This window comes from Schistocerca serialis, chromosome 1 (assembly GCF_023864345.2).
Source record: "Schistocerca serialis cubense isolate TAMUIC-IGC-003099 chromosome 1, iqSchSeri2.2, whole genome shotgun sequence".
Lineage (NCBI taxonomy): Eukaryota > Metazoa > Arthropoda > Insecta > Orthoptera > Acrididae > Schistocerca > Schistocerca serialis.
In genome coordinates this window covers 141,087,646-141,113,361 of record NC_064638.1, presented here as the reverse complement: position 1 = coordinate 141,113,361, position 25,716 = coordinate 141,087,646, and the positions used below count along the sequence as shown (strand labels likewise).

Genomic DNA, 25,716 nt, shown 5'->3' with positions numbered 1-25,716 from the left:
GGTAGCTGACATCATGGAACTTCCTGCCCCTTCCCGGGTCCAGTCTTGTGCACTGCCCAGTGCTGCTACACCCCCTCTTGCTTCTGAGGTTTTAGCTCCAATGCCACCTCAGGCCAGAAAGTCGAAGCCAAAGACAAAGGTGAAAACTCGCCCACTAAAGGAGACTGAAGTTCTACAGTCTGCTGATGTGGATGTCATTCTCTCTGCCGTCTCTCTCGACTCCTCTTCTGAGGCGATGGAGGATGATGTCAGACTGGGGCAATCATCTCGCCCCAAAACTGAGCCTCCACCTGTTGTGGGCTCTCCTCCCCGACAGAAAGTGAGAATGAAGGTACTTCCACCCTGATAGATGGCTCCCATTATACAGTGGAACATGAATGGATTCCGGGCACATGTGGAGGAACTGAACCTCCTAGCATGGCAACGCCCCCTGTGCTTGTGTTTACAGGAAACGCATTTCAAACCATCTGATGCTCCTGTACTCAGGGGCTATACGTTATATCGCCGAGATGACCTGACTGGAGAAAGGGCCAAAGGCGGAGTCACCGTGTTTGTCAATAATGACCACCACTCTTCTGCTCTCCCCCTGGATACTGACCTGCAAGCAGTTGCAGTTGAAATTTATTCCCGTCGGAGGCTTACCGTTTGCTCCCTTTATTTACCCCCTCTGGATGCAGTGAACTTAGAGGCTCTCACAGACCTTATCGACCAACTCCCCCGCCCGTTTCTCCTCCTGGGAGACTTCAATGCCCATCATGTCCTGTGGGGCTCCACTTCTCTTTGCGCTCGAGGTCGAATTTTGGAGAGCCTCCTAACATCTCAAGTGTTGTGCATCCTCAACACAGGTACTCCGACTAATTTCTCTAGTGCTACAGGGTCATTCTCAGCCATTGACCTATCTTCCTGCTCTCCAACCCTCACTGACTCCGTTCACTGGGAGGTCATCGACGACCTAAATTCCAGCGATCACTTCCCTATCCGCATTCATCTCCTGGATGGTGTCTTACTGGAACAGCGGCCACCATCGTGGATGATTGGCAGGGCTAACTGGCCACTGTTCACTCGGTTGGCTGTCTTTGACCGCCACGACAGCGTACAGGAATGGGTGGATCACATCACGCTTGTGATCCACCTTGCTGCTGACCTATCCATACCACAGTCTGCTGGCACTCTTAAGCGGCGCCTTGTGCCTTGGTGGACAGAAGAGTGCCGTTCAGCCATCCGGGACAGGCGTGCGGCTCTTCGCCGATTTAAATGCCGCCCAACAGCGGTCAATCTTACCGCCTTTCGTATCGCGAGAGCCAGGGCACGCCGTGTCATTAAAGAGAGCAAGAAAAGGTCATGGCAGGAGTTTCTGGACTCCATCAACCGTTCCACTTGTTCCACAAAGGTATGGGAAGCCATCCGGAGGATTTCCGGTAAACGCAGCCGTTTACCAATAGCTGCGCTCCTGAACCAGGGATGCCTCCAAACGACACCCAGAGCCATAGCTCAGTCGCTGGCAGAGCATTTTGCACGAAGTACTGCCACTGCAACCCAGGATCCAGCGTTTCGTCGCTACCGTGCGACTGTCGAAAGAGCGAACTTGGACTTTCGGTCGAACAGTTCTGAGGCCTACAATTCCCCTTTCTCCATGTGGGAACTTGGCTCGGCTCTTACTGAGACTTCTGACACTGCACCAGGCTACGACCGCATCCGGTACTCCATGCTTCGACATCTGCCAGCGGCGTCAAAGGAAATCCTCCTTGAATGTTTTAATCTCATATGGCAGACAGGAGTGTTCCCCACCTCGTGGCGGGAGGCAATCCTCATCCCTCTCCTCAAACCAGGAAAGGACCGCACATGTCCCAGTAGTTATCGTAGTATCGCCTTGACAAGCTGTGTCGGAAAGACCCTGGAACGGATGGTTAACCGTCGTCTGGTCTGGCTGCTAGAGACTAGACAGCTCCTTAGCCGCTTTCAGTGTGGATTCCGAAAATTTCGGTCCACGGTCGACAACCTGACCCTCCTAGAGGCGGCTATTCAGCAGGCTTTCCTCCATCAGCATCACTGTATTGGTATCTTCTTTGATATCAGTAAGGCATATGATACTACTTGGAGACACTGTATTCTTGGACAACTGCATCAATGGGGCTTTCGTGGCCGCCTCCCCATTTTCATTCGGTCTTTCCTGTCTCAGCGGTTTTTTCGGACCCGCGTTGGTACCACACCGTCTGATCGCTTTGAGCAAGAGAACGGTGTCCCCCAGGGCAGTGTTTTAAGCGTTACCCTCTTTGCCATATCCATCAACAGTATAACGTCTACAGTGAGGAGTCCAGTACAGTGCTCCTTGTTTGTGGACGACTTTGCTGTTTTCTGTTCCTCCTCCAGTGTTGCAACCGTGAGCCGTCAGTTGCAGCTAACAGTGCGGCGGTTAGAGGAGTGGGCTGCAAAGACAGGTTTTCGGTTTTCTGCCGATAAGTGTGTTTGTGTTCATTTTAATCGTTCTCGTCGTCTTTTTACTTTGCCTGCCTTGCATATGGGGGATGCTGTCCTACATTTTAGAGACACAGTGCGGTTTCTGGGCTTAATTTTTGACTCCAGGTTGTCATGGCTGCCACACCTACGTGACTTGAAAGCCAGAACCCTGAAGGCACTGAACATCCTCAAGTGCCTCAGCCACAGGTCTTGGGGAGCAGACAGGGCGCGTCTCCTTCAGTTTTATCGGGCTTTTGTGCGTTCACGGCTGGACTATGGGTGCACAGTATATGGGTCAGCAAGGTCGTCTTATTTGCAGATCCTTGACGCTGTCCACCATACTGGGATTCGACTGGCCACGGGTGCTTATCGGACCAGTCCCATACCCAGCCTCTGTGCTGAGGCTGGCGAACCGCCACTTACCATCCGGCGGCAGCTCCTGCTGGTGCGCCAGGCTTGTAAGTTTCTTGCAGCTCCCAGCTCGCCTGCTCATCGCCTTGTTGCCCATCCACCTCTGGACCGCCTGTTTTCCCACCGTCCCCGAGCTACGTTGCCATTTGGGATCCGTGTGCAACGTGTGCTAGAGTCGCTCGGTGTGGAGTCTGTACAACCCCAAATCCAGAGTTTTAACCGCCTGCCACCCTGGTTACTGAAGAGGCCCGGAGTGATTTTAGATTTATTGCAGTACAAGAGAGATTGCACTCCTGCCACCGTTTTTAAAGCAGCATTTTCTGCTATTTTATCTGAGCACCACGACTATGTAGCTGTTTTTACGGATGGGTCGAAACAAGGGGATTCCGTTGGTTGCTCAGTTGTTTTTCCGAATCGTGTCCTCAAGGTCCGACTGCCTCAGACTTTTACTGTCTTTGATGCAGAATTGTCTGCGATCTTGCGGGCGCTGGAGCAGCTGAGGCATTCTTCCTCTCCTAAATTTCTTGTCTGTTCCGATTCACTCAGTGCCCTTCAATCATTGCACCATTTGTATCCGGCGGATAAAGTAGTCCAGACCATCCAGGATGCCCTCCTCCGACTACAGCTACTGGGGAAGGTTGTAGCCTTCTGCTGGGTTCCGGGGCATGTCGGCATTGCTGGGAATGAAAGGGCAGATCTCGCAGCCAAGGAGGCGTGTCTCGATCCACATGTATCTCAGTGTGCTATCCCCTTGCACGCACTCACCTCGCTGTTGAGCTCACGAGTCATGTGTCGGTGGGAGGATGAGTGGCTGGAAGTGACTGACAATAAGCTCCGTCTAGTCAAGCCCACAACGCGTGTGTGGTGTACTTCCTTTCAGCCACATCGACGGGACGAGATTCTCCTCACTCGGCTTCGAATAGGCCACAGCCCTATGACGTATGGCTTCCTGCTCCGGCGAGAAGACCCTCCAATGTGTGGTGCTTGCGGCGTCCAGGTCACTGTGCGCCACGTTTTATTGGATTGCGTTTTATTTTCTGACCAGCGGGCCGCGGCTGACTTGCCAGCGGACCTGCCAACTCTTTTAGGCAACACTCGGACGAATGTGGTTAAAGTTTTAAAGTTCTGTGCCATGTCAAATGTTTTTACAAAGATTTTAGGGAGAGGATTTTAATTTGCTCACTGTATGACAAGCTCGCCCATATTTTATGTCAGTAGCCAGCCAGTGACGATTTCAGTGGCATTCTTGTTGCTATGTTTTCCCTTTCATTCGGTTTTACTTTCTTATATAGCATTTTCTTTCTTTTCCTGCTTTATTTGCGTGTGTGATTCGGTTTTCTTAGGTCTGTCCACATTCGTTCCTTTTAATGTGTGTCAGGGCGCTGATGACCTCGATGTTGAGCGCCCATAAACCCCAAACACACACACACCTATCAAACAAGGGCCTCATTACTCAAGCTTGGAGGCAGTATCTGTAAATTCAAAAGAAAATATCGGGAGTTCTGGATGCTATCTATCTGCATAAAAGGTTTAAAGCTCAGTTAATTAGGTCTCTTTGTCTCTGAAACACATTTTAAATCGCTATCAAATCAGCTTTTGCGGCTGCAAACTATAATCATTGCAACTCCACTACTATTTTAATACAAGACTTCACACGTAAAGCTGCCAGAACCTTACATGTTCAATTCGGATAAACTCCACTTCCAAAACACTCACTGACCTACAGTTGCTCGCGAGTTGCTACGTCATGTCGTTCAGTGGTCTTCTTGCAAAGAAGTGCTCGCCATAATGTTGCATGAAAGTTCACATATCACCGCATGTGGAGTTGTTCTACGACCATAAATTTCACAAGAAAATAATTTCCAAACTGACCAAATTGAGACCTGGAATACAGCCGGATGACGTCGTCGGTAACCGCCGATATTTCGACTGGAGCGCATCCTGCCATTTTCAAGGCAAATATGCAGTAAGTAAGCGCTGTGCAAGGCAATTTAAAACCTCGGTTTTTAGAGAAACTCAGGAAAGATAACACTCACACGCACTGTTAACACTAGCGTCATCACAAACCAAAGATGGCCGACGTCAGAAGTTATTAATAGTGAAATTAATAATCATCGTGTGGGGTAGCATATACTGCGTCCCTCAACGCCCACCACCATCTTACATCATGGTCCTTTCTGGTTCCGTATACGATGACCTTGGCTTGCCTAAGGCTGTGGTCTACCGTATTCCTTGCAGTTGAGCAATGTCGTATATTGGTCAGACTATCAGGAGTATGGACGACCGGTGGACTGAGCATAAGCGGCACACACGCATGCAACAGTCGAACAGATCCGCAGAATATTGTCTTGGCACCGGTCATCCTGTGGAACATAGCAACACGGAGATTCTGTCACGCACTTCCAGCTATTGGGATACTGTTATTAAGGAAGCTGTTAAAATTAAATTAGCAAGTAACCTTAAAAATTTGTTTAAATTCTGCATCGAATCCTGCCCTCTCGCTTGCCAAAAAACAGGGAGACAGAGTTAATGCTACCTCACTCACCCACTAATTATTAATTTCACTATCAAGAACTTCTTACTTCGATCATCTTCGGATTGTGATGACGTTAGTGTTTACAGTGTGTGTGAGTGTTATCTTTCCGGAGTTTCTCTGAAAACTGAGGTTTTAAATTTCCTTACACAGCTCTTACTTGCTGCAGTTTAGCTTTGAAAATGGCAGGGTGTGCTCCGGTCGAAATATCGGCGGTCGTCGGCAATGCCACCCGGTTGCACTTCCGTAAATTATTTGAACAACTTCCAAAATAAATCACATAAAATTCTCAGAACTTCACTATAAGTTTTAAAATTGTAGTTGCTTCACATTGACGGTAAAAGAACAGAAAACATGAATGGTTTTCTTCATCTTAGCCGAAATTTGTGTCGCGACGTTACATATGTTCTGCTCATTGAGACGGTTCCGCCACGCGGAGTGGCCGCGCGGTTTGAGGCGCTCTGTCACGGACTGTGCGGTCTCTCCCGCCGGAGGTTAGAATCCTCCCTCGGGCATGGGTGTCTGTGTTGTTCTAAGCATAAGTTAGTTTTAGTTAGTTTAAATAGTGTGAAAGTCTAAGGACCGATGACCTCAGCAGTTTGGTCCCTTAGGAATTCACACACATTTAAACATTTTACAGAGTTCCCGAGCGACTCTTCGAGACATAGAACTGCAGCACAAAGCCCTACTCTAAGCGCAGCGATTGCCTCCCATTGGCTGACTATCTGGACAGCCAATTACAAAAGCTCCTGCCCTCAAATACTCGCGGGAATTCGTTATTCATCCAGTAGAATTACCGAAAGTAACAGTGAAAGACCTTCTGAATTTACGAAAAAAAATTAAAATGAAAACGAAAATTATTCCCATAAATAAAATATTAATCCTTTTAAAACACTAATTTCGTTGTGGCTGCTTTTATACAAAAGCATGAATGTTGGACGTACTTCACATGCCTCATGATTGCACAAGATTTGGCCTTGCATAGTTTTACATAGTTTTCAATAAAAAGAAACATCCTTACTTCACGTATATCCTCCATACACTCTCGTACTATGTCCATAACACTTACATAACAAAACATAATTAAATAATAATTTCGAAATGATATCTTTCATTTAAGCAGTGTGTTGTAGCGAAAACAAAAATAATTTTAAATAAAGAATTTATATGAACTGATCTTTTTAGTTGCAGTTTCAGATGATATTATAAGTAATATATTACAACCCCTAGCTCTGTTTTGCAGTATAAGAAAAGTTATTATAGTTTTCAGGTTAAGATTTCATATCTTCGGAAGTACTGAACATAATGAGCTAAGGTTTGCGCTTATAGTAGCAATACAAGACTGTATATGGAATATGGAAAAGGTCGCATAAAATTTAATAATATTTCTGTAGCCGCCGCGAGGAGTGGCCGCGTAGTTTGAGGCGCCATGTTACGGATAGCGCGGCCCCTCCCGCCGGAGGTTCGAGTCCCACCTCGGGCGTTGGTGTGTGTGTTGTTATTCGCATAAGTTAGTTAAGTTAATTTAAGTAATGTGTAACTCTAGGGGCAGATGACCTTAGCAATTTGGTCCCTTAGGAATTAACACATTTTGAATATTTCTGTACCTTCATAGTGTAAACATACATACTGATCGTGCGCCAGACCAGTTCACTGCCCACACTCACCTTCATGATAACATAATACGGCACACACAGAGATTGCGTACTTCACTACAATGAATAACAACTCGGAATAATCTATTACGTCACACCGCGAGCGCTAGCCTAATAGATGAATTTGCACCTGAAAACATGATCGTTAATATCTAAGCATATGCGGACAAAGCCGCATCTACGATATTTCCGAACACGGGCAAAAACTTGATAGTCGGCCCCCACCCGCCACCCTCGAGAGGTTTAGATAGGATGTCAAAAATTTAGAAAAATCGATTTTACAAAAATATGTTTTGTAGCGAACATCTTTCTGACGAGTTTGATATATAAAACACACATGTCCGAGTAAATATAAGACATGTTATTTGATCTTAAGTGCACCAGAGTGCTGTGCCACGCCTCTTCGCACACCATTATTCTATCGCACGTCACTGTACTTCGATCTTTGGAATTCGAACATGAATATTTTGTAATGGAAGCCATCGAACCTATATTCAGGACAGTGGAAATTAAAATGTCCTATGGTGCCTCTCCAACTCCCAGTTGTTCAATTTGATATCCTACCCACCTTAAAATAAAACCTCACAATTGGGTGGCATTATTTGTGACCAGTAGAATAAGAACTCGTCAGAAAATCTACACCCTTTATTGCCTATTAACTAATAACTTTCTTTTTTTTGTGACATAAAATTAAATACGGTAAACATAAAAACAGTAAAGGCAAGATAAACCAAGAGGGTACACATATCTTCAATCTTTAGATCCCAGCATTTTTGTCTCTCTAATCTTGCAACAGCTGTACACAGCGTCTTTCTTTCTGCGAAAGAATCTACTACCTCATCAAAGTTCGTCAAAAGTTTTCCTGCATGAAAAATGAAAATGTCGTTGTCTAACACTTAAAACGTTGTTGATATGAATAGTACCCAAGACTGGAGTGGTTTCTCGATTTGATTATCTATTTTTACACTGTCTGCTAGATAGAACGAAATAGGCCTTGCTAATATCGCAGCAATTGTAACAAACGCCAAATAAGCGAGACTGCTTTGGCACAGATGGTCATTTTTATATACCTCATTTACATAAATAACAGAACGGAATCTAATTCACGAATTATCAATATCAAATTGCTATTAGGCCTACTACAAGCAAAAAGTAAGGAAATAGTTCACATTTCACTCATACGCTGCAGCTTCTCAAGCACGGGATAGAAAAGAAGTAGCACGAAATTTTTATATAAATTTGGAATCGTCAAATTCGTCCATATAATTTGAGTGATGTCCCCGTTTCTTCTCCTTCTACGTGCTAATAGAAAATCTGGACATCATTAATTCTGCCATTATCAAAACTTTTTCTCCGGTTAACTTCATTAACGCTGCCAGAATAACCGGTTCAGTTAGCCCGCGTTCAATCTCCGGTTAGGCGTTATTACGTATTCGTACAACGCGTTTTCTGCCACATACCGAGAATAGAACATAAGGCGGCTGGTAACTAGGGTCTGCACAACTGGTCGTCAGTAGTGTAGCGATCTGGCAAAAATTTTGTGAAAATTTCGTTCTCTTGGATACAGCGAGAAGATAATAGGTAATCTTTCTTACCTGTTATTCCTGTCAGTCGCTAATTTCTACTCTGCTAGTCTGAATCTATTGATTATGATAATTATTATAAACAACGCTGACCATTCGTACACCCGTCAAGCACATAAACAACCAGCGATTCTCATTCACTCGTTCTGGTTTATTCGGCTCAGCTCGTGTAGCTCTGTCCCCTTTTGTCTGCGGGAAAGCTTGTAGTAATACACAGCTCGAAAAAAGTTTTGCATCACGTGGGTTCCAAGAGTTCCGGAACCTGTACGGAAAATTGGAATAGAGATCAACTTAAACATAATTTCCGCCCTTTTTAATGCTCATGAAAACCACACATTCCATGTTGTACCACCATACAGCGAGACCTTCAGAGATGATGGTCAAGATTGCTGTACACACCGGTAACTCTAATACCCAGTGGCACGTCCTCTTGCATTGACGCATGCCTGTGTTCGTTGTGGTTTACTATCCACAAGTTCATCAAAGCGACGGGTATTCCCCTGACAGAGACATAAAGTGCACTATGCACGCATTCAAAAGTCAACTAATGATTCGTTAAGAAATCAACTTAGAATGTGTTCAAAAATTTTCAAAAATCACTTGGGATGCGTTTCAAAATCATATGAATAATCGATAGACCAACGTGCGCAGGATGCTAGCCGCTTTGTGAAACAAGGTTTTCTTATTCAAGAAAATGAGTTTGGCGTCTCGTGAAATTGCCGTACAGGGCAGATACAACGGTTGCCCAACCGTACATCTGGGCCTGTCTGCGGAGTTATGCTGAAACGAGGCGGAAATTCCTTGCTACCTGCCTCAGGCTGATCCTTTTGATGAACAGAACAGCACTTTTGAGTACAATTGTACTTGTTACCAACTTCGTTCATAATACTCGTATATTTTGTAAGGAAATACGTACACTACTGGCCGTTAAAATTGCTACACCAAGAAGAAATGCAGATGATAAACGGGTATTCATTGGACAAATATATTATACTATAATTGACATGTGATTACATTTTCACGCAATGTGGATGCAAAGATCCTGAGAAATCAGTACCCAGAACAACCACCTCTGGCCGTAATAACGGCCTTGATACGCCTGGGCATTGAGTCAAACAGAGCTTGGATGGCGTGTACAGGTACAGCTGCCCATGCAGCTTCAACACGATACCACAGTTCATCAGGAGTAGTGACTGGCGTATTGTGACGAGCCAGTCGCTCGGCCACCATTGACCAGACGTTTTCAATTGGTGAGAGATCTGGAAAATGTGCTCGTCAGGGCAGCAGTCGATCATTTTCTGTATCCAGAAAGGCCCGTACAGGACCCGCAACATGCGGTCGTCCTTTATCCTGCTGAAATGTAGGGTTTCGCAGGGATCGAATGAAGGGTAGAGCCACGGGTCGTAACACATATGAAATGTAACGCCCACTGTTCAAAGTGCCGTCAATGCGAACAAGAGGTGACAGAGACGTGTAACCAGTGGCACCCCATACCATCACGCCGGGTGATACACCAGAATGGCTATGACGAATACACACTTCCAATGTGCGTTCACCGCGATGTCGCCAAACACGTATGCGACCATCATGATGCTGTAAACAGAACCTGGATTCATCCGAAAAAATGACGCTTTGCCATCCGTGCACCCAGGTTCGTCGTTGAGTACACCATCGCAGGCACTCCTGTCTGTGATGCAGCGTCAAGGGTAACCGCAGCCATGGTCTCCGAGCTGATAGTCCTTGCTGCTGCAAACGTCGTCGAACTGTTCGTGTAGATGGTTGTTGTCTTGCAAACGTCCCCATCTGTTGAATCAGGGATCGAGACGTGGATGCACGACCCGTTGCAGCCATGCGGATAAGATGCCTGTCATCTCGATAGTGATACGAGGCCGCTGGGATCCAGCACGGCGTTCCGTATTACGCTCCTGAAGCCACCTATTCATATTCTGCTAACAGTCATTGAATCTCGACCAACGCGAGCAGCAATGTCGCGATACGATAAACCGCAGTCGCGATAGGCTACAATCCGACCTTTATCAAAGTAGGAATCGTGATGGTACGCATTTCTCCTCATTACACGAGGCATCACAAAAACGTTTCACCAGGCAATGCTGGTCGACTGCTGTTTGTGAATGAGAAATCGGTTGGAAACTTTCCTCATGTCTAAACGTTGTAGGTGTCGCCACCGGCGCCAACCTTGTGTGAATGCTCTGAAAAGTTAATCATTTGCATATCACAGCATCTTCTTCCTGTCGCTTAAATTTCGAGTCTGTAGCACGTCATCTTCGTGGTGTAGCAATTTTAATGGCGTATAGTGTATATAATGATTGAAAATTTATGTCCTCTTTTTGTGAATCACGACGTTTAGGTCCTTGTCCAACCGATTGTTTAGACCACCAGTCCATAAGTTCTGATCTTCTGTAAATTGTCTCGGACAAAACAATATCTGAATAAACGAACCAGTGACGTCATGATGCGGGCTAAGACTCCTACAACCTGGCTGAAGTGTCCGTCACTTTTCCACAAAGTACAGGATACTCATACTTGAAACTTGCTGGCAGATTAAAACTGTGTGCCGGACCGAGACTCGAACTCGGGATCTTTGCCTTTCGCAGGCTCTACCACTTGCCCACGAAAGGCAAAGGTCCCGAGTTCGAGTCTCGGTTCGGCACACAGTTTTAATCTGCCAGGAAGTTTCATATCAGTGCTCCGCTGCAGAGTGAAAATCTCATTCTGGATACTCATACTTGTTTAGATACGAGTCACGATGCGAGTGGAGATTTGTAATTAAATGTATTGAAGAACTGGTCGTAAATATGGGTGGCTGCTCATCCGTGAACGGCACTAACTGTTGCAAAAATGGTTTTCGCAAGTTTAGATTTCCTAGTGATTGAATGAAGAAAAAGATGAGCCATAGACCGCCGGAGAGACAATTGGGAACCACTCAGCGCTTATTTGTGTATTGTAAATATAAGGTAATAAAAGTGGTTATAAATATGAAACCAATTGTATGAAACTACGTTCCTTCCCAGTCGAACATTGTGCTCAAGCAGTTCGTCTCAGAATCCTTCGATCGCTGTGATACGTTTGCAAGTGGAAAAGTGACGAGGAATATTTTTGATGTATTTATACGTCTTATCATAAACATACACAAACTGAATATTACTTAACTCCATTTCTTATATAGGCCCGACAGAACAAGTGATAATTAGGATATTTTGATAGCGAACTGGGAACTGGTCATTGTGAGGGAAACTGCACAGGTAACATAACCTTCAAAGAATGAAGTTTTTATCGCAGCTCAACAAGCAACTATCATCAAGTACGTAAAATGAATACTGGTTAAAGGATACATGAAACTGTTAATAAAAGTTCGTTTCACTGTAAGATAAAACTATACTTTCCCCCACCTCTGTACAATAAAAATGCGGCATTTCTTAAAGTACCTTCTTTCGAATAAAAAATAAAGACCTGTTTTTCAAACGGCTATATGCAGGCAAAGTTAATAAATAGCCACAGGTTGTCACTCCACAACAATCATATTTGAAGACATTGGTACAGAGTTCTTAACCCATTACATTTGATGTTTACAAACTATCGCGCAAGTTCCGAGCCTCCGTTTCTATAGCCGTGTAATATTACATTTATGTTTTTCTTTTGCATAAAAAGGGCATTTTAAATATTTCCTTAAACGGTAATTGCTGTTTGGTTCATTCATACATGCAATATCAAATATGCTATAAGAAGTACTGTAAAAAGTTGCGTGGATAGGTTAATCACCCACAACGCAAACACTGCTAATCCTCAGAGATGGAGAGAACGTGGCGGACTATTCAGCCTGTTATACAGAAGCTGTAGAAATGGCGGGCCTGCGCTGCGAGCAGTCGCGGGTTGGCGGTAGCACTGGCGGCTGCGGCGAGCTGTGGTCTGTCAAACGTCGGGGAGGGGCACTGCTTTGCTCCGTGCGCCGTAGTCTGTAGGGCACTTTACATTATCACCAACCATTCTATCTTTTCTTATCATAGAAAATAAGTGCAGGATATACGGGTACGCCTTATCAGATTCCTGGGTCGAATCTGGGACCGACCTTGCCCGAGCCCCGAAATTCTACGAAACGATCCAACTATCTTCCAGAACATGACGTCTAGTTTTGTTTCCAGTGGCACTATCACGTTCGCAGTAGGGCTCACATAGGCGCTGAACCGCCAAACAATACATTAAAAAGTCTTTGTGTAGTTAGAATTGGGTGAAAAGCTTTATGGTGAAAGGGCCTCGAGTCAAGAAAAAGGCCATTCTTTCGTCATATTCTCTATCAGCGGAAGTAAAGAAGTTCGCTTTGTGATCGGATATCGAGTATAGTCCTACTAAAAATGACAGGTCGTGGAAGTATTTAAAAACAATACTGTAAAATAGAAGAAAATGTGACTTCTTACTTGCTTACGAACAGACAAAAGTCTTTATAACATCGCCAGAAAAATACTGTGTATACAAGTATCCACCTCGGGTTCAAGGAGAAATTTTAGGTCAGCCAGTTGCATTGTCACTCTGAGACGGTTATTTTTACACCCGGAAAATGTTGATGTTCTTGTTTTTAGTCACTGTAACTTTTCTATCAGAGAAAAATGAGTGAAAAAGTGTGATGAAACTAAATTTGTGTATTAAGTTTCGTTTTCTGTGGTTTCTACTTGTGAAAGTGTGTTCGTTTGTTGCACATTTTTGTTGTTTGTGTTTGAATTACCACAACTGCTTTCCAATTTACTTTTGATTTATTGAATTATGAAATGTGTTCGCAAAGTGCGAATATGGTGCCGCAACATCTATGCAATTTACTGTAAACATATGAAAATTTGTGCCACACCGGTATTCGAAAGCGGGTTCCCCGGTTGTCGTAATGTACCGCGTTAACATGTGTGCATCTCCGAAGGAACATTGCATCTAACTATACAAACACTGCCAATACAGCTACTATACTGGTGCACTCCTATCTTTAGAAAAAAAAAATAGATCACCTTGAACGACTAGGGCTAAGACGTCATCTGGGTTCAGCATATCTCCTGTTGCTTAGTAGGCGCAAGGTCTGAAATGGATCCTGGTAACTCGTTCCATGCATCAACGCGTATAAGGCGCGAATGGCGTCCTGTGGTATAGCCATCCATGCTGCATTCGCCTAGTTCTAAAGTTCATCTGTGGTGGTTGCCACTGGGTCACAGCGCTGGCACTTGTTTCACCGTATCCTACACGTTTTTGATTGACGAAGAGCCTGGTGATCTGAGAGGCCAAGACAAACGCATGACGTCCTCTGACATCAAGAAGGCACGTGTTGGTGCAACAACATGTGGTCGTGCATTGTCTTGCTGAAAAGTGGCGTCTGGGGAGTGTGTAGGAACAGTATGGCTACGGGTCACAGGATGTCATCCACGTAGGTCGCGCTCGTCACAGTACCCTGGACACACACCAACTGCGATTTGTGATTGTACGCCGAACAGTAAGGCCTTGAGTTGGCGCAGCATGTTTTGTGCGGATGTAATCACTGTGATGCCGCTACGCCTGTCTGCGGCGAACCAAAATGCGGCCACCCTTTTCAAACAAACACAACCTGGATTCGTCCAAAAATATTACCTGATGCCTTTCCTTGCCCCTTTTGATATCGTTCCATACATCATTGCCGTCTAGTATGTTTCTGCACGTTCGCCAAAGTAGACGGAGAAGTGGACGACGCGCACGTAACCCATGCCGTAATAAAATGCAACAGGCTGTCACTCCTGATAGTGTGCGATGTCTTACACTGTTCCACTAACGCGCCAGAGCCGAGGAGGATGCAATGCCATTCGGATGAGTTCTTGAGCAGGTCGGAGTGGCCGAGCGGTTCTAGGCGCTACAGTCTGGAACCGCGCGACCGCTAAGGTCGCAGGTTCGAATCCTGCCTCGGGCATGGATGTGTGTGATGTCCTTAGGTTAGATAGGTTTAAATAGTTCTGAGAGCTAGGGGACTGATGATGATGACCTCAGCTGTGAAGTCCCATAGTGCTCAGAGCCATTTCAACCATTTGAGTTCTTGATCTGCTCGAGGTAGGGGAGGGGGGGGGGGGGGAGCGGATGGGAGGAGCGATCTGACCCATCTCGTCGTTTTCTACGAGCTTCCATGGACCATTCTACACACTCCCGTTGCACTGCTGAAACACGACCTCCATCACCAGCAACAATTTGCCACATCGAAGAATCGTAGTCTCTCATGCCAATAATGCACCCTCTCTCAAACTCATCGATTTGACGGTACGATTCACGCATACGTCTGCGAGGTATTACCTTCGGCTTATAGCAACAACGAGACCGCATGTACATTTTATCGGTAGATGCTGTTGCGCCGTGGTATAGGTGTTGAACTTGAACGTGCGGGCTGACATGTTTCAAATGCTAATCACTTGCCAGCCGCTTTGGCCGAGCGGCTGTAGGCTCTTCAGTCCGGAACCACACTGCTGCTACGGTCGCAGGTTCGAATCCTGCCTCGGGCAGGCATGTGTGTGATGTCCTTACGTTAGTAAGGTTCAAGCAGTTCTAACAAGGGAATGGTCATACTTGTCATGTCGAAACCTGTGTTGCCTTTTTTACCACTGTGAGTTAACATTGCAAGAAGTCTGTATGCAGAATTTTAGCTGCTGACATGACCTGGAAGTCTGTAAACAATTTTATGAAGTAAGACATTATTGTCGCATGGTTTGCGCGCTAATAACCGCCTCTTGTACAACCCTGACCTCTCTCGCTACGTTATACCAACGCCATCTAGGGACAAGGTGGCGTCAGCTAGGCGCCGCTCTCTTGCCACAGCAGTGAGAGAGCTGATTCCCCCCAGTGAAAGCGATCGTATGATAATTAAACATTCGTTGACAAATATGGCTGATATGTTGTCTACAACATTCTTTCCAAATAGCTATGAAATACACAAATAAATATACGGTTTAGAACACGTCCAATTTTTATTTCTTGTAATTTCCGCAAAAATGCGAAATATTGATACAATGTTTAAAACAAAGGTTTTTTTGTGCACCAAGATCATACAAGCAAAGACGACATATGACAGCCCTGCGAATCACAGACGTTGTTAGATGTCCGTAGACAAAACTGGTCTGGTGTTAGGAATGAATCACGCCTAGTGTCAGTATATTTCGAGGAGTGCCACGCGTATTTAATGAAATTCTGAAACCGTGGGGAGGAAAATTGATAATGTACTACTGATTGCAACTTGAGAATATTGTCACGGTGATAGGCAGGAAATTGCAGTGATCTGCACACAATAATTTTCTCTGTTAGTTTTCTGTAAAATGCCTTCCACTGACGGAAAAATTCTCTGTCTAAAGGTTGAATTACGTTCGTCGTGCCGGGTGGAATCTGAAGTATCTCTACTTCTTTGTCAGGGTGAGCTCGAAATACAGCTTTTAATGAATCAGACCTTTCATGACCTGACCACGAATCTAGAAGGAGGAGAGATTTGTTCCCGCAGAACGGAAGAAAAGCATGACGCATGAAAAGTGTAGCGTTTTCATTTCCCATTTTTTCAGACTTCGATGGGTCTACCACAAGATAGTTTGCGTAGAACATTCTTCTTATGACACGTGGTCCAAAACGTCCAGTTGGTTCTTGAAGACACACATATAGTTTAGGCAGCAATGAACCATCCAGACTAATTATGGGCATTATAGTGTATGAATAGGTGAGTGCAGTTGTGGACTGCGCAATCGCCTCAATATGTTTTTGCCCTTTGCATGACAGTGTTCTTTTCGCACGCATTTCTTTTTGAAAACCTGACTGATCTGCATTGTACACGTACGATTCACTTAAACTAGCGATCTTATTTTTCGCATTCGTAAGAAAAGCTTCTATCATTTCGATTTGTGTCACTTCATTTTCCTACCTGTTTCTCGATACAAATTTTGTTATTTTTCTTGCCACAATTTTATGTGATCTTTTGAAGCGACTAATCCAGCTTTGAGAAGCTGTAAATTCTTTAGCGCCTATCTCTTTGGCAATCTCTAACGCCCAATCACGCAAAGTTGTATCGCTGACACTAAATGACTGTTGTCTGGCATCGGTAAATAGCTCAAAAAGTCGCGCATTTATCTCCGTCGCAATTTCCAGTCGACTCTTACGTCGTCCAGCGACTTCCTTTTTCCATCTACACAATTCACGTTCAGAACGGACAAAGCGATACTTATTTTGAACAGTACTGACACGTGGGCGTTTCTTACCACTTTCGTTCAACCAATACGTCACCGCTTTTTCTTTGTCTGATAAGGTAATTCTAATTGCTGGTGTTACTTTCGGATATAATTGATTATGGTACGAGGCACTATCACTCGAGGAGTCTTCATGAGTGCAACTGTCGTCGGTGTCTTCGCCGTCTGTAGATTAACAGTCTGCAATATGAGTGTTTCAGTTGTTTCTAGCGACACGTCTGCGCCATTTACATGCTCGTCTAGAAGTTTAACAACCATGTCGCACAGCACATAGTCTTCACGCGTGTTTTTTGTTGATTGCTTCATTTGGCGTCTGTGGTATATCTCCATAGCAAGCAGCAAAACATTTACAGGGGTCGCCATCACCTGTGAGAGGAGATTGAATGTTCACCGTGAAGTGGTATGCGGAGTATAGATGTACATGTACAGAACATCTTTCACATCTCTAACCAGTTTCAGGACGGTATGTTTCGAAATACGTACCAGAAATGGAAAGGACGTGCATGCCACAGAAACGAATATTCTTTTCCCCTCTCCACCAAAACCGTGCAGCGATATTCCTCTTTAATGAACGCCGCGATAAGACGGCCGCACTTCCCGACCATGCGCACAACGCTCGCGACTCGCCACTTCCAGGGGCGGACAGCCGCCACTACAAGCGCCAAGCAGGAAACACAGCCATGTTCGTGATTTTTTTTAGGTGACTTCCAGTTCATGTCAGCACCTACAATTTTGCATACGGACCTTTTGCACAGTCAAATAACAGTGCTAAAGAAAGCAATACATGTTTCGGCATGACAAGTCTGACCATTCCCTGTAAGTCTAGGGGACTGATGACTTTTTTTTTTTTTAGCTAATCACTTCTGCAGAACTTACTGATGTACATGTCCTGTGAATATGAACGTCCTATCTGTTGTGGGTTGGCAGGAGAGCCAACACCGGGTTACTAGAGGAAGCCGAAAGGCACGCGTTTTAGCTCACGCAGGCTGGCGTGAGGTCTGGAACAGGACAAGGAAATTACAATTTAGAAAAAATGGACGTAGCTGGTGGAATACTTAACTTTAATCCATAAATGGTGAACGTCGGTCTTGACGGTACATTATTACAGTATCAATAGTAACTGGTACTGGCGCCTTGCTAGGTCGTAGCAGATGACGTAGCTGAAGGCTATGCTAACTATCGTCTCGGCAAATGAGAGCGTATTTTGTCAGTGAACCATCGCTAGCAAAGTCGGTTGTACAACCGGGGCGAGTGCTAGGAAGTCTCTCTAGACCTGCCGTGTGGCGGCGCTCGGTCTGCAATCACTGATAGTGGCGACACGCGGGTCCGACGTATACTAACGGACCGCGGCCGATTTAAAGGCTACCACCTAGCAAGTGTGGTGTCTGGCGGTGACACCACACTATCTCTGGTCGTTCAAGGAGTTCTGTTTTTTTTTCTGAAAATGAGTGTATTTCATGCCGAAGCCAAAGCAACCTGAGGAGAAAAATAAATAAGTCTCTCCCTTTTCCGGAATCACATAACTATGCGAGCACGTTGGGAAGCAGACACAGGGACGTAATTAAGGTTTGGATCGGTCTCGGAAGAGTGGTCGGACTGCCGAAGTACTTAAGGCGACAGCTCGCGGCCATCTGGAATTCCAGGTTTGAGTCACGGTACGGTAGAAATTTTCATATTTTTCCAGTAAAGTGTGTAGCTGTTGTGGTGCCGTATTTGCACTTTGAGAATACATTTCATGATTTAGTACAGTTGTCGATTATGTGCAGTGTCTGTTCCTCTGGACATGAATGCTTTTCCGAAAGAACATCACGTGGAACTATACAGACACTGTGAATTACAGACACTGCACTAATGTGCACTGAGGTGACGAAAGTCATGGGATGGCGATATGCACATATACAGGTGGCGGCAGTATCACGAACACAAGGCATGAATGGGCAGTGCATTGGTGGAGCTGTCATTTGTATACACGCGATTCATTTGAAAATGCTCCCGACGTGATAATGGCCGCAGACTGGAATTAACAGACTTTGAACGCAGAGTGGTAATTGGAGCTCGACGCATGGGACATTCCATTTCGGAAATCGTTAGGAAATTCAATATTCCGCGACCTACACTGTCAAGAATGTGCCGAGAATATCAAATTTCAGACATTGCCTCTCATCACGGACGACGCTGTGGCCGTTGGCCTTCACTTAACGACAGGGAGCAGAATAGAGCTATCAGTGTTAACAGATAATCAACGCTGCTTGGAATAAACGCAGAAATCCATGTGGGAAGTACGATGAACCTATCCGTCAGGACGGCGCGGCGAGATTTGGTGTTAATGAGCTGTGGCAGCAGACGACCGACGCGAGAGCTTTTGCTAACAGCACTACATCGCCTACAGTGCCTCTCCTGAGTTGGTGAGTGTATCGGTTGGACGCTAGACGACTTGAAAGCGGTGGCCTGCTCAGATGAGTCCCGATTTCAGTTGATAAGAGCTGATAGTAGGGTTCGAGCGTGGTGCAGACCACACAAAGCCATGGACACAAGTTGTCAACAAGGTACTGTGCAAGCTGGTGGTGGCTCGATAATTCTGTAGTCTGTGCTTGCTTGTAGTGGGCGGCGTTCTCTGTTCCAACTGAACCGATCATTAAGCGGAAATAGTTATGGTCGGTTACTTGAAGACCATTAGCAGACCTTCGTGTGCTTCATGTTCGTAAAGAACGATGGAATTTTTGTGGATGACAATGCGTTATGTCACCAGGGCACAGTTGACCGCGATTAGTTTGAAGAACATTCTGGATAATTCGAGCGAATGATTTGGGCACCCAGATCGCCCTGCATCAATCCAATCGAAAATTCATGAGACATAATGAGTGGCCAGCTCGCGTGCAAAATCTTACACCAGCCACATTTTCGCAATTACGGACGCCTATAGAGGCAGCATGCTCAATATTTCTGCAGGAGACTCCCAACGACTTGTTGAATTGCTGAACTACACCGAGCAAGAGGAGGTCCTACACGATATTAGGAGGTGCCCCATGACTTTTGTCACCCCAGTGTATTTCGAAATTATTACTGAGCGACAGGGGCAGTATTGGCCTGTTATTTCTACCTCGGATCATCTTGCTTTGGGATTCATATTTGAGAAAATACCTCAGTGAGACCAGGTGGTGTCAGCAGGGGCGAACGGCGTGGCCCACGTCGCGCGCACCCTTGTGTAAACGCAACGGGTTGTCCGCACTCTAGTTCCGTTCGCCTTTGCCGACAACACAGCCGCCCACCGCGGTTCAATGTGGCGGGGTGAGGCGGCTCAGAGCCAGGAACTGGGCAGTTGGCAGCCGTGTTAAGCGGGGCAGAGCCCGGAGACTCCACAGTGACTCGAACACCAGCTCCAGTTATCTTCTCTTTGGTCCACCACGTGTTCCTTGTTGTCCAGCATTGAAACGACTTATCCCAAGTGGCTCGATTTCGACCATAAGTATCGCACAGTCACATGATTTTAAGACTTGTTCTACATTGCTTAGGAGTCTTACACATACATACACACACACCGCTTTTCGGCCGACCAAGAGAGATCAGAAATGAGCTCCGTATACTGCGTCTAAAGTCGTCAGTGAGACCTGTGACGTCATCTCCGAAATCGCCGTCTCCGTCTGCTCGTAGACTCGACCCGCGAGTTTCCGCCGCTACCCACTCGCCCGCCATTACGTCTGTTGGCGGGTACAACTGGACTCGACTCTTTCAGAAAGGAGTGCGAGTACGTGAAATCGCAAGTATCACCGCGGACACGCAGCCTTCCCGGTACGTACATACGCAACCGACTTGAAAGAAATTTCCGCCATTAAATTGTAAATTACTATTCATTTGTTAAATGTGATTTGAGACTTTCTCGGCGTATTCCATTCGTGAAATCTTCTCGGGTGATCAGCCGAGTAAAGGCGTCGTCTTCTCGCAACGTTTCGAAGGGTTTCGTACCCATCATCTTCAAGCGAAGATGATGGGTACGAAACCCTTCGAAACGTTGCGAGAAGACGACGCCTTTACTCGGCTGATCACCCGAGAAGATTTCACGAACTATTCATTTGTGTAACACAGTCACGATTTCGGCATTATAGTCATTCCCAAGACTAAGTTGAAATGTCACAAAACGTCCAACTTGCCTAAATGACAAAAGCAACTTATATAGCAGTATAACGACTTATTGGTGAGCAATGAATATTGATCTGTTTATACATACATTCATACAGCCGTAACTTATTCGGAGACCTGTAAATTTATTTTAGTAATTAATATCCGTTGAGGGAACGTCTAACTATTACGTTGACATATACACACTTTCGAGGCTTTATCGAGTATGTAACGACAAGAAAACATGAGATGAAAACGGAGTGCAATTTCTAAATGGTGAATAACTATTGAAATAAATTATAGAAACGAATGTATAGCTACACAACTCGCTGTTAGCCCATAAACGCGAGCTGCTATCAGCAAATGAATAAAGAAACAGCGCGCTTTTTTTGTCACAGGGATATAAGAGTGTCTTTGTTGTGTGCCCCGTTTTCTTTTGACGTAACACATACGTTTCCTCACGACAGAAGTGGAATAACGAAGAATACAACACTGTTTGTATTGGACGTGGTTTGTATGCTTTTCGTTCGAAGCGTGCACTGTAGTGTGAAACTCATTCCAAGCATTGCTCATCCTCTAATGGAACACATATGTAATGGTTTACTTTGCATCATTTAATCTTCCTCTTACATCTTCCACAGTCTCAACAAAACACACCTTCTTTAAAGGCCATCTGATCCCGAGAATCGGTCATTTCGCCTTGGCAGTGCTTCTTTACAGCAGACCTACTAAGGAGACTGCCTACACGACGCTTTAGAATACTGTTGCGCGGTTTGGGATCCTTACCAGATAGGACTGACGGAGTACATCGAAAAAGTTCAAAGAAAGGCAGCACATTTTGTATTATCTCGAAATATGGGAGAGAGCGTCACAGAAATGATACAGGATTTGGGCTGGAAATCGTTAAAAGAAAGGCGTTTTTCTTTGCGGCGGAATCTTCTCACGAAATTTCAATCACCAACTTTCTCCTCCGAATTCGAAAATATTTTGTTGACACCGACCTACATTGGGAGGAACGATCACCACTATAAACTAAAGGAAATCAGAGCTCGTACGCAAAGATATAGGTATTCATTCTTTCCGCGCGCTGTACGAGATAGGAATAATAGAGAATTGTGAAGGTGGTCCGATGAACCCTCTGCCAGGCACTTAAATGTGATTTGCAGAGTATCAATGTAGATGTAGATGTACTCATCTTCTGTACTAACAATAAGTCACCGCCGGCCGGTGTGGCCGTGCGGTTCTAGGCGCTTCAGTCTGGAACCGCGTGACCGATACGGTCGCAGGTTCGAATCCTGCCTCGGGCATGGATGTGTGTTATGTCCTTAGGTTAGTTAGGTTTAAGTAGTTCTACGTTCTAGGGGACTGATGACCACAGATGTTGAGTCCCATAGTGCTCAGAGCCTTTTTAACCAGCCAATAAGTCACCACTGCCCTCGCTTCTAATTACAACTTGCGACTACCACAATACACAAGAAGAGAGAGAGTGTCACTGCGAAGGATGCAAAATCCCTCGCAAAAGAAATTAATGTCATAATTTTTTTCGCAGATAATAACGCTGAGTTATTCCGAGGAATGGTCGATAGTGCAACTAATTTTGAAAAAGGGGTATCGTAATGGTAAGAAACTGAAAGTGAGTAGATGGGACCAGTGGTGTGCCCTAGATATGTGGCGCCCCTGGAAGAATTTAAAATGGCGCCCTCTAAACGACCCCCCAGGAAGCAAAGAATGCACCCCCTTATCAATACTGAGAGATTGATATTTTCCCTTGTTCCAAGAAAATGTGAAGGCGTTTCTTGGCAGATATAAGTAAATATATATATTTATCTAAAAAGATAAGACCGGCGGCGACGCACATTCTGTTTCGAGCAGACTGCACATCTACGCCATAGTCTGCGTTTCTTGGACTGGTCACTCGGAGTGACATGAGGAAAGTGCCTCCCAGTAAAGCGAAGAGGATTCTCGTCATCAGAGGGTCTTCCTTTAGTATCTCTTCTCCGTTCTGTAGCAAATTTTCCCACAATTTCTCGTACCAGACTGGCCGCGGTCCAGCGTTATTTTTTCGGCGCGGCGCTCCGTCGCGTCATCGTCGGCGGCATTTGGAATTTGCGCCCCCCTTCCTCTTGCGCCCCTGGCGGGGGCCACTCCTGCCAACCCCTGGGTACACCCCTGGATGGGACTAGGGCGGGGGCCAGCCTGGTATGACGAGAGAAGGAGTAGGAGGCGTGGAAAGGGTGGGGTGTGAACGCTGATATGGGGTAAGGTAAGGAACTAGAAAGTGTGAGTTGATAGAATGGATGCATGGCTTTTATTATCTTGGAGAGCAAGGTGTTGAAGGTTCGTTAAGAGAGTCTGGGGAGTGGAGTGGGTCTGGGGTTTCATTATATTTCAAGAACAACTCTGAAAACGAATCACAGCATCATGTCCCAAGCTATGATTAGCTGTTATTAGCAAAGTGCAGCTGTGATATCTGTTCACACTGTTGGAGACCACAGGAGTGGTGGTGCTGGTGTTGGGCAGGTGTCGACGGTGTTCTGCACTAGCCTGTGGTCGGTGGCGCCGCTGTTGGGTGGTTCGTCGGGCGCGCGGGACTTCCCCGTACCCGTCTGGCTGCCGCTGGACATGCGCGCCACGCCCACCTACCAGGTCGTCTACCTCGTCCAGGTCTTCTGCATCTGGGCCGTCGTCCAGGGAACCGTCTTCCTAGACACTTCCTTCCAGATCCTGATGCTGCAGTTGGCTGCCGAACTGGAGGTCCTCAACGATAACGTAGCTGCCATCTACAACCGGGAAGTGGGCCCATCCGAAGTAAAGCGAGCCGAGGACGGCAAAATCGACGCGTCGCCGCAGAGGAAAGAGGACGAAGCCAGTGGTAGATTCGGATACGTAGAACTTCACACAGATACAGCAGAGGATGAAATGTACAGTCATCTCGTCAGCAATATAAAGCACCACCAAACAGTAATAGGGTGAGTAAAGTTTTCTCTACTTCCGCTATTGTGATATTCCCATACTGACACTCAATCATCAGAATAAAAAGTTCTTGCATAATTTATACGTGTTTCTCAGTTATTGGAAATGTTTGACTGCCTCACAGATTGACGGAAAGATGTTAAAAGGTATCGTCCGCTGCCGGGTGCACCTTTGTCTTCAGCGTCAACCAATTCCAAAAATCGATTCACACACAAACACATTTACAGAGTTTCAAATCCAAAACTTAGAGGCATTTCTGTACTTTTCTTTTCGGTATTCATCAATCTTAACTTTATCGTTAACGGCAGTGAAAGTGTTTCCCTTCAACAGCGATATAACGTCATGGTAATTTAGCTACTTCCTAAGAAAAAACTCAACTTTGGGGTCGCAAAACTTTTATTGATATCCAGTTCCAATCCTGGGCATGGATTCATATCGGCTACTGAGAAAAATCAGTTTGTCCAAGAGTATAGTTATGCTAATGAGTTAATGTAATTTGTTGTCACAAACAATTTCCTTATTTTTCTGTCATTTGTTTTACACTAAAAGTTTTCTCGCTGGAAGATCGCCCTTCCGTTCTCTTTCTTCCTTACAAGGGAACCTCCCCATCGCACCCCCCTCAGATTTAGTTATAAGTTGGCACAGTGGATAGGCCTTGAAAAACTGAACACAGATCAATTGAGAAAACAGGAAGAAGTTGTGTGGAACTGTGAAAAAATAAGCAAAATATACAAACTGAGTAGTTCAAAGCAAGATAGGCAACATTAAGGACAATGAGAAAGCAGGAGTGCCGTGGTCTCGTGGTAACGTGAGCAGCTGCGGAACGAAAGGTCCTTGGTTCAAATCTTCCATCGAGTGAAAAGTTTAATTTTTTATTTTCAGTTTATGTGACAAACTCTTATGTTTTCATCACTTTTTTGGGAGTGATTATCACATCCACAAGAAAACCTAAATCGGGCAAGGTAGAAGAATCTTTTTACCCATTCGCCAAGTGTACAAGTTAGGTGGGTCGACAGCATATTCCTGTCATGTGAAGCACATGCCGTCACCAGTGTCGTATAGAATATATCAGATGTGTTTTTCTGTGGAGGAATCGGTTGGCCTATGACCTTGCGATCAAATGTTTTCTGTTCCCATTGGAGAGGTACGTCCTTTCGTCTACTAATCGCACCGTTTTGCGATGCGGTCGCAAAACACAGACACTAAACTTATTACAGTGAACAGAGATGTCAATTAACGAACGGACAGATAATAACTATGCAAAAATAAAGAAAGTAAAATTTTCAGTCGAGGAAAGACTTGAACCTAGGACCTCTCGTTCTGCAGCTGCTAACGCTACCACGGGGCCACAGCGCTCCTAAGCTCGCGTTCTCCTTGATGTTGCTTATGTCGCCTATGGACTACTCAGTTTGTATATTTTGCTTATTTTTTCACAGTTCCACACAACTTCTTCCTGTTTTCTCAATTGATCTGTGTTCAGTTTATCAAGGCCTATCCACTGTGCCAACTTATAACTAAATCTGAGGGGGTGCGATGGGGAGGTTCCCTTGTTAGTAAAAATGGCTTCTGAGATATTTCGAAATATGTCATTAGTTATTATTAATTACCATCGATTATAATGTTAAATCTTCAACCGAAAATTGCAATTTTCTTCGTTACTACAAAACTGCTGGCAACATCCCAGTAACCTTACTACCATTTACTTTAGTCACTCACACACACACTATGCGATCAAAAGTATCCGGACACCTGGCTAA

General features: G+C 45.2%; 1 protein-coding gene across 1 annotated transcript in view; it reads left to right on the top strand.

The window, feature by feature from the left end:
- LOC126457134 (odorant receptor Or2-like) overlaps window positions 1-25,716 on the top strand; it is an 83,486-nt gene that overhangs the window by 18,184 nt on the left and 39,586 nt on the right. Inside the window, exon 2 of the mRNA XM_050093203.1 lies at window positions 23,507-23,955. Coding sequence (XP_049949160.1) covers window positions 23,609-23,955 — 347 coding nt within the window. The 5' untranslated portion in view covers window positions 23,507-23,608. The remainder of the gene's footprint in view (window positions 1-23,506; window positions 23,956-25,716) is intronic.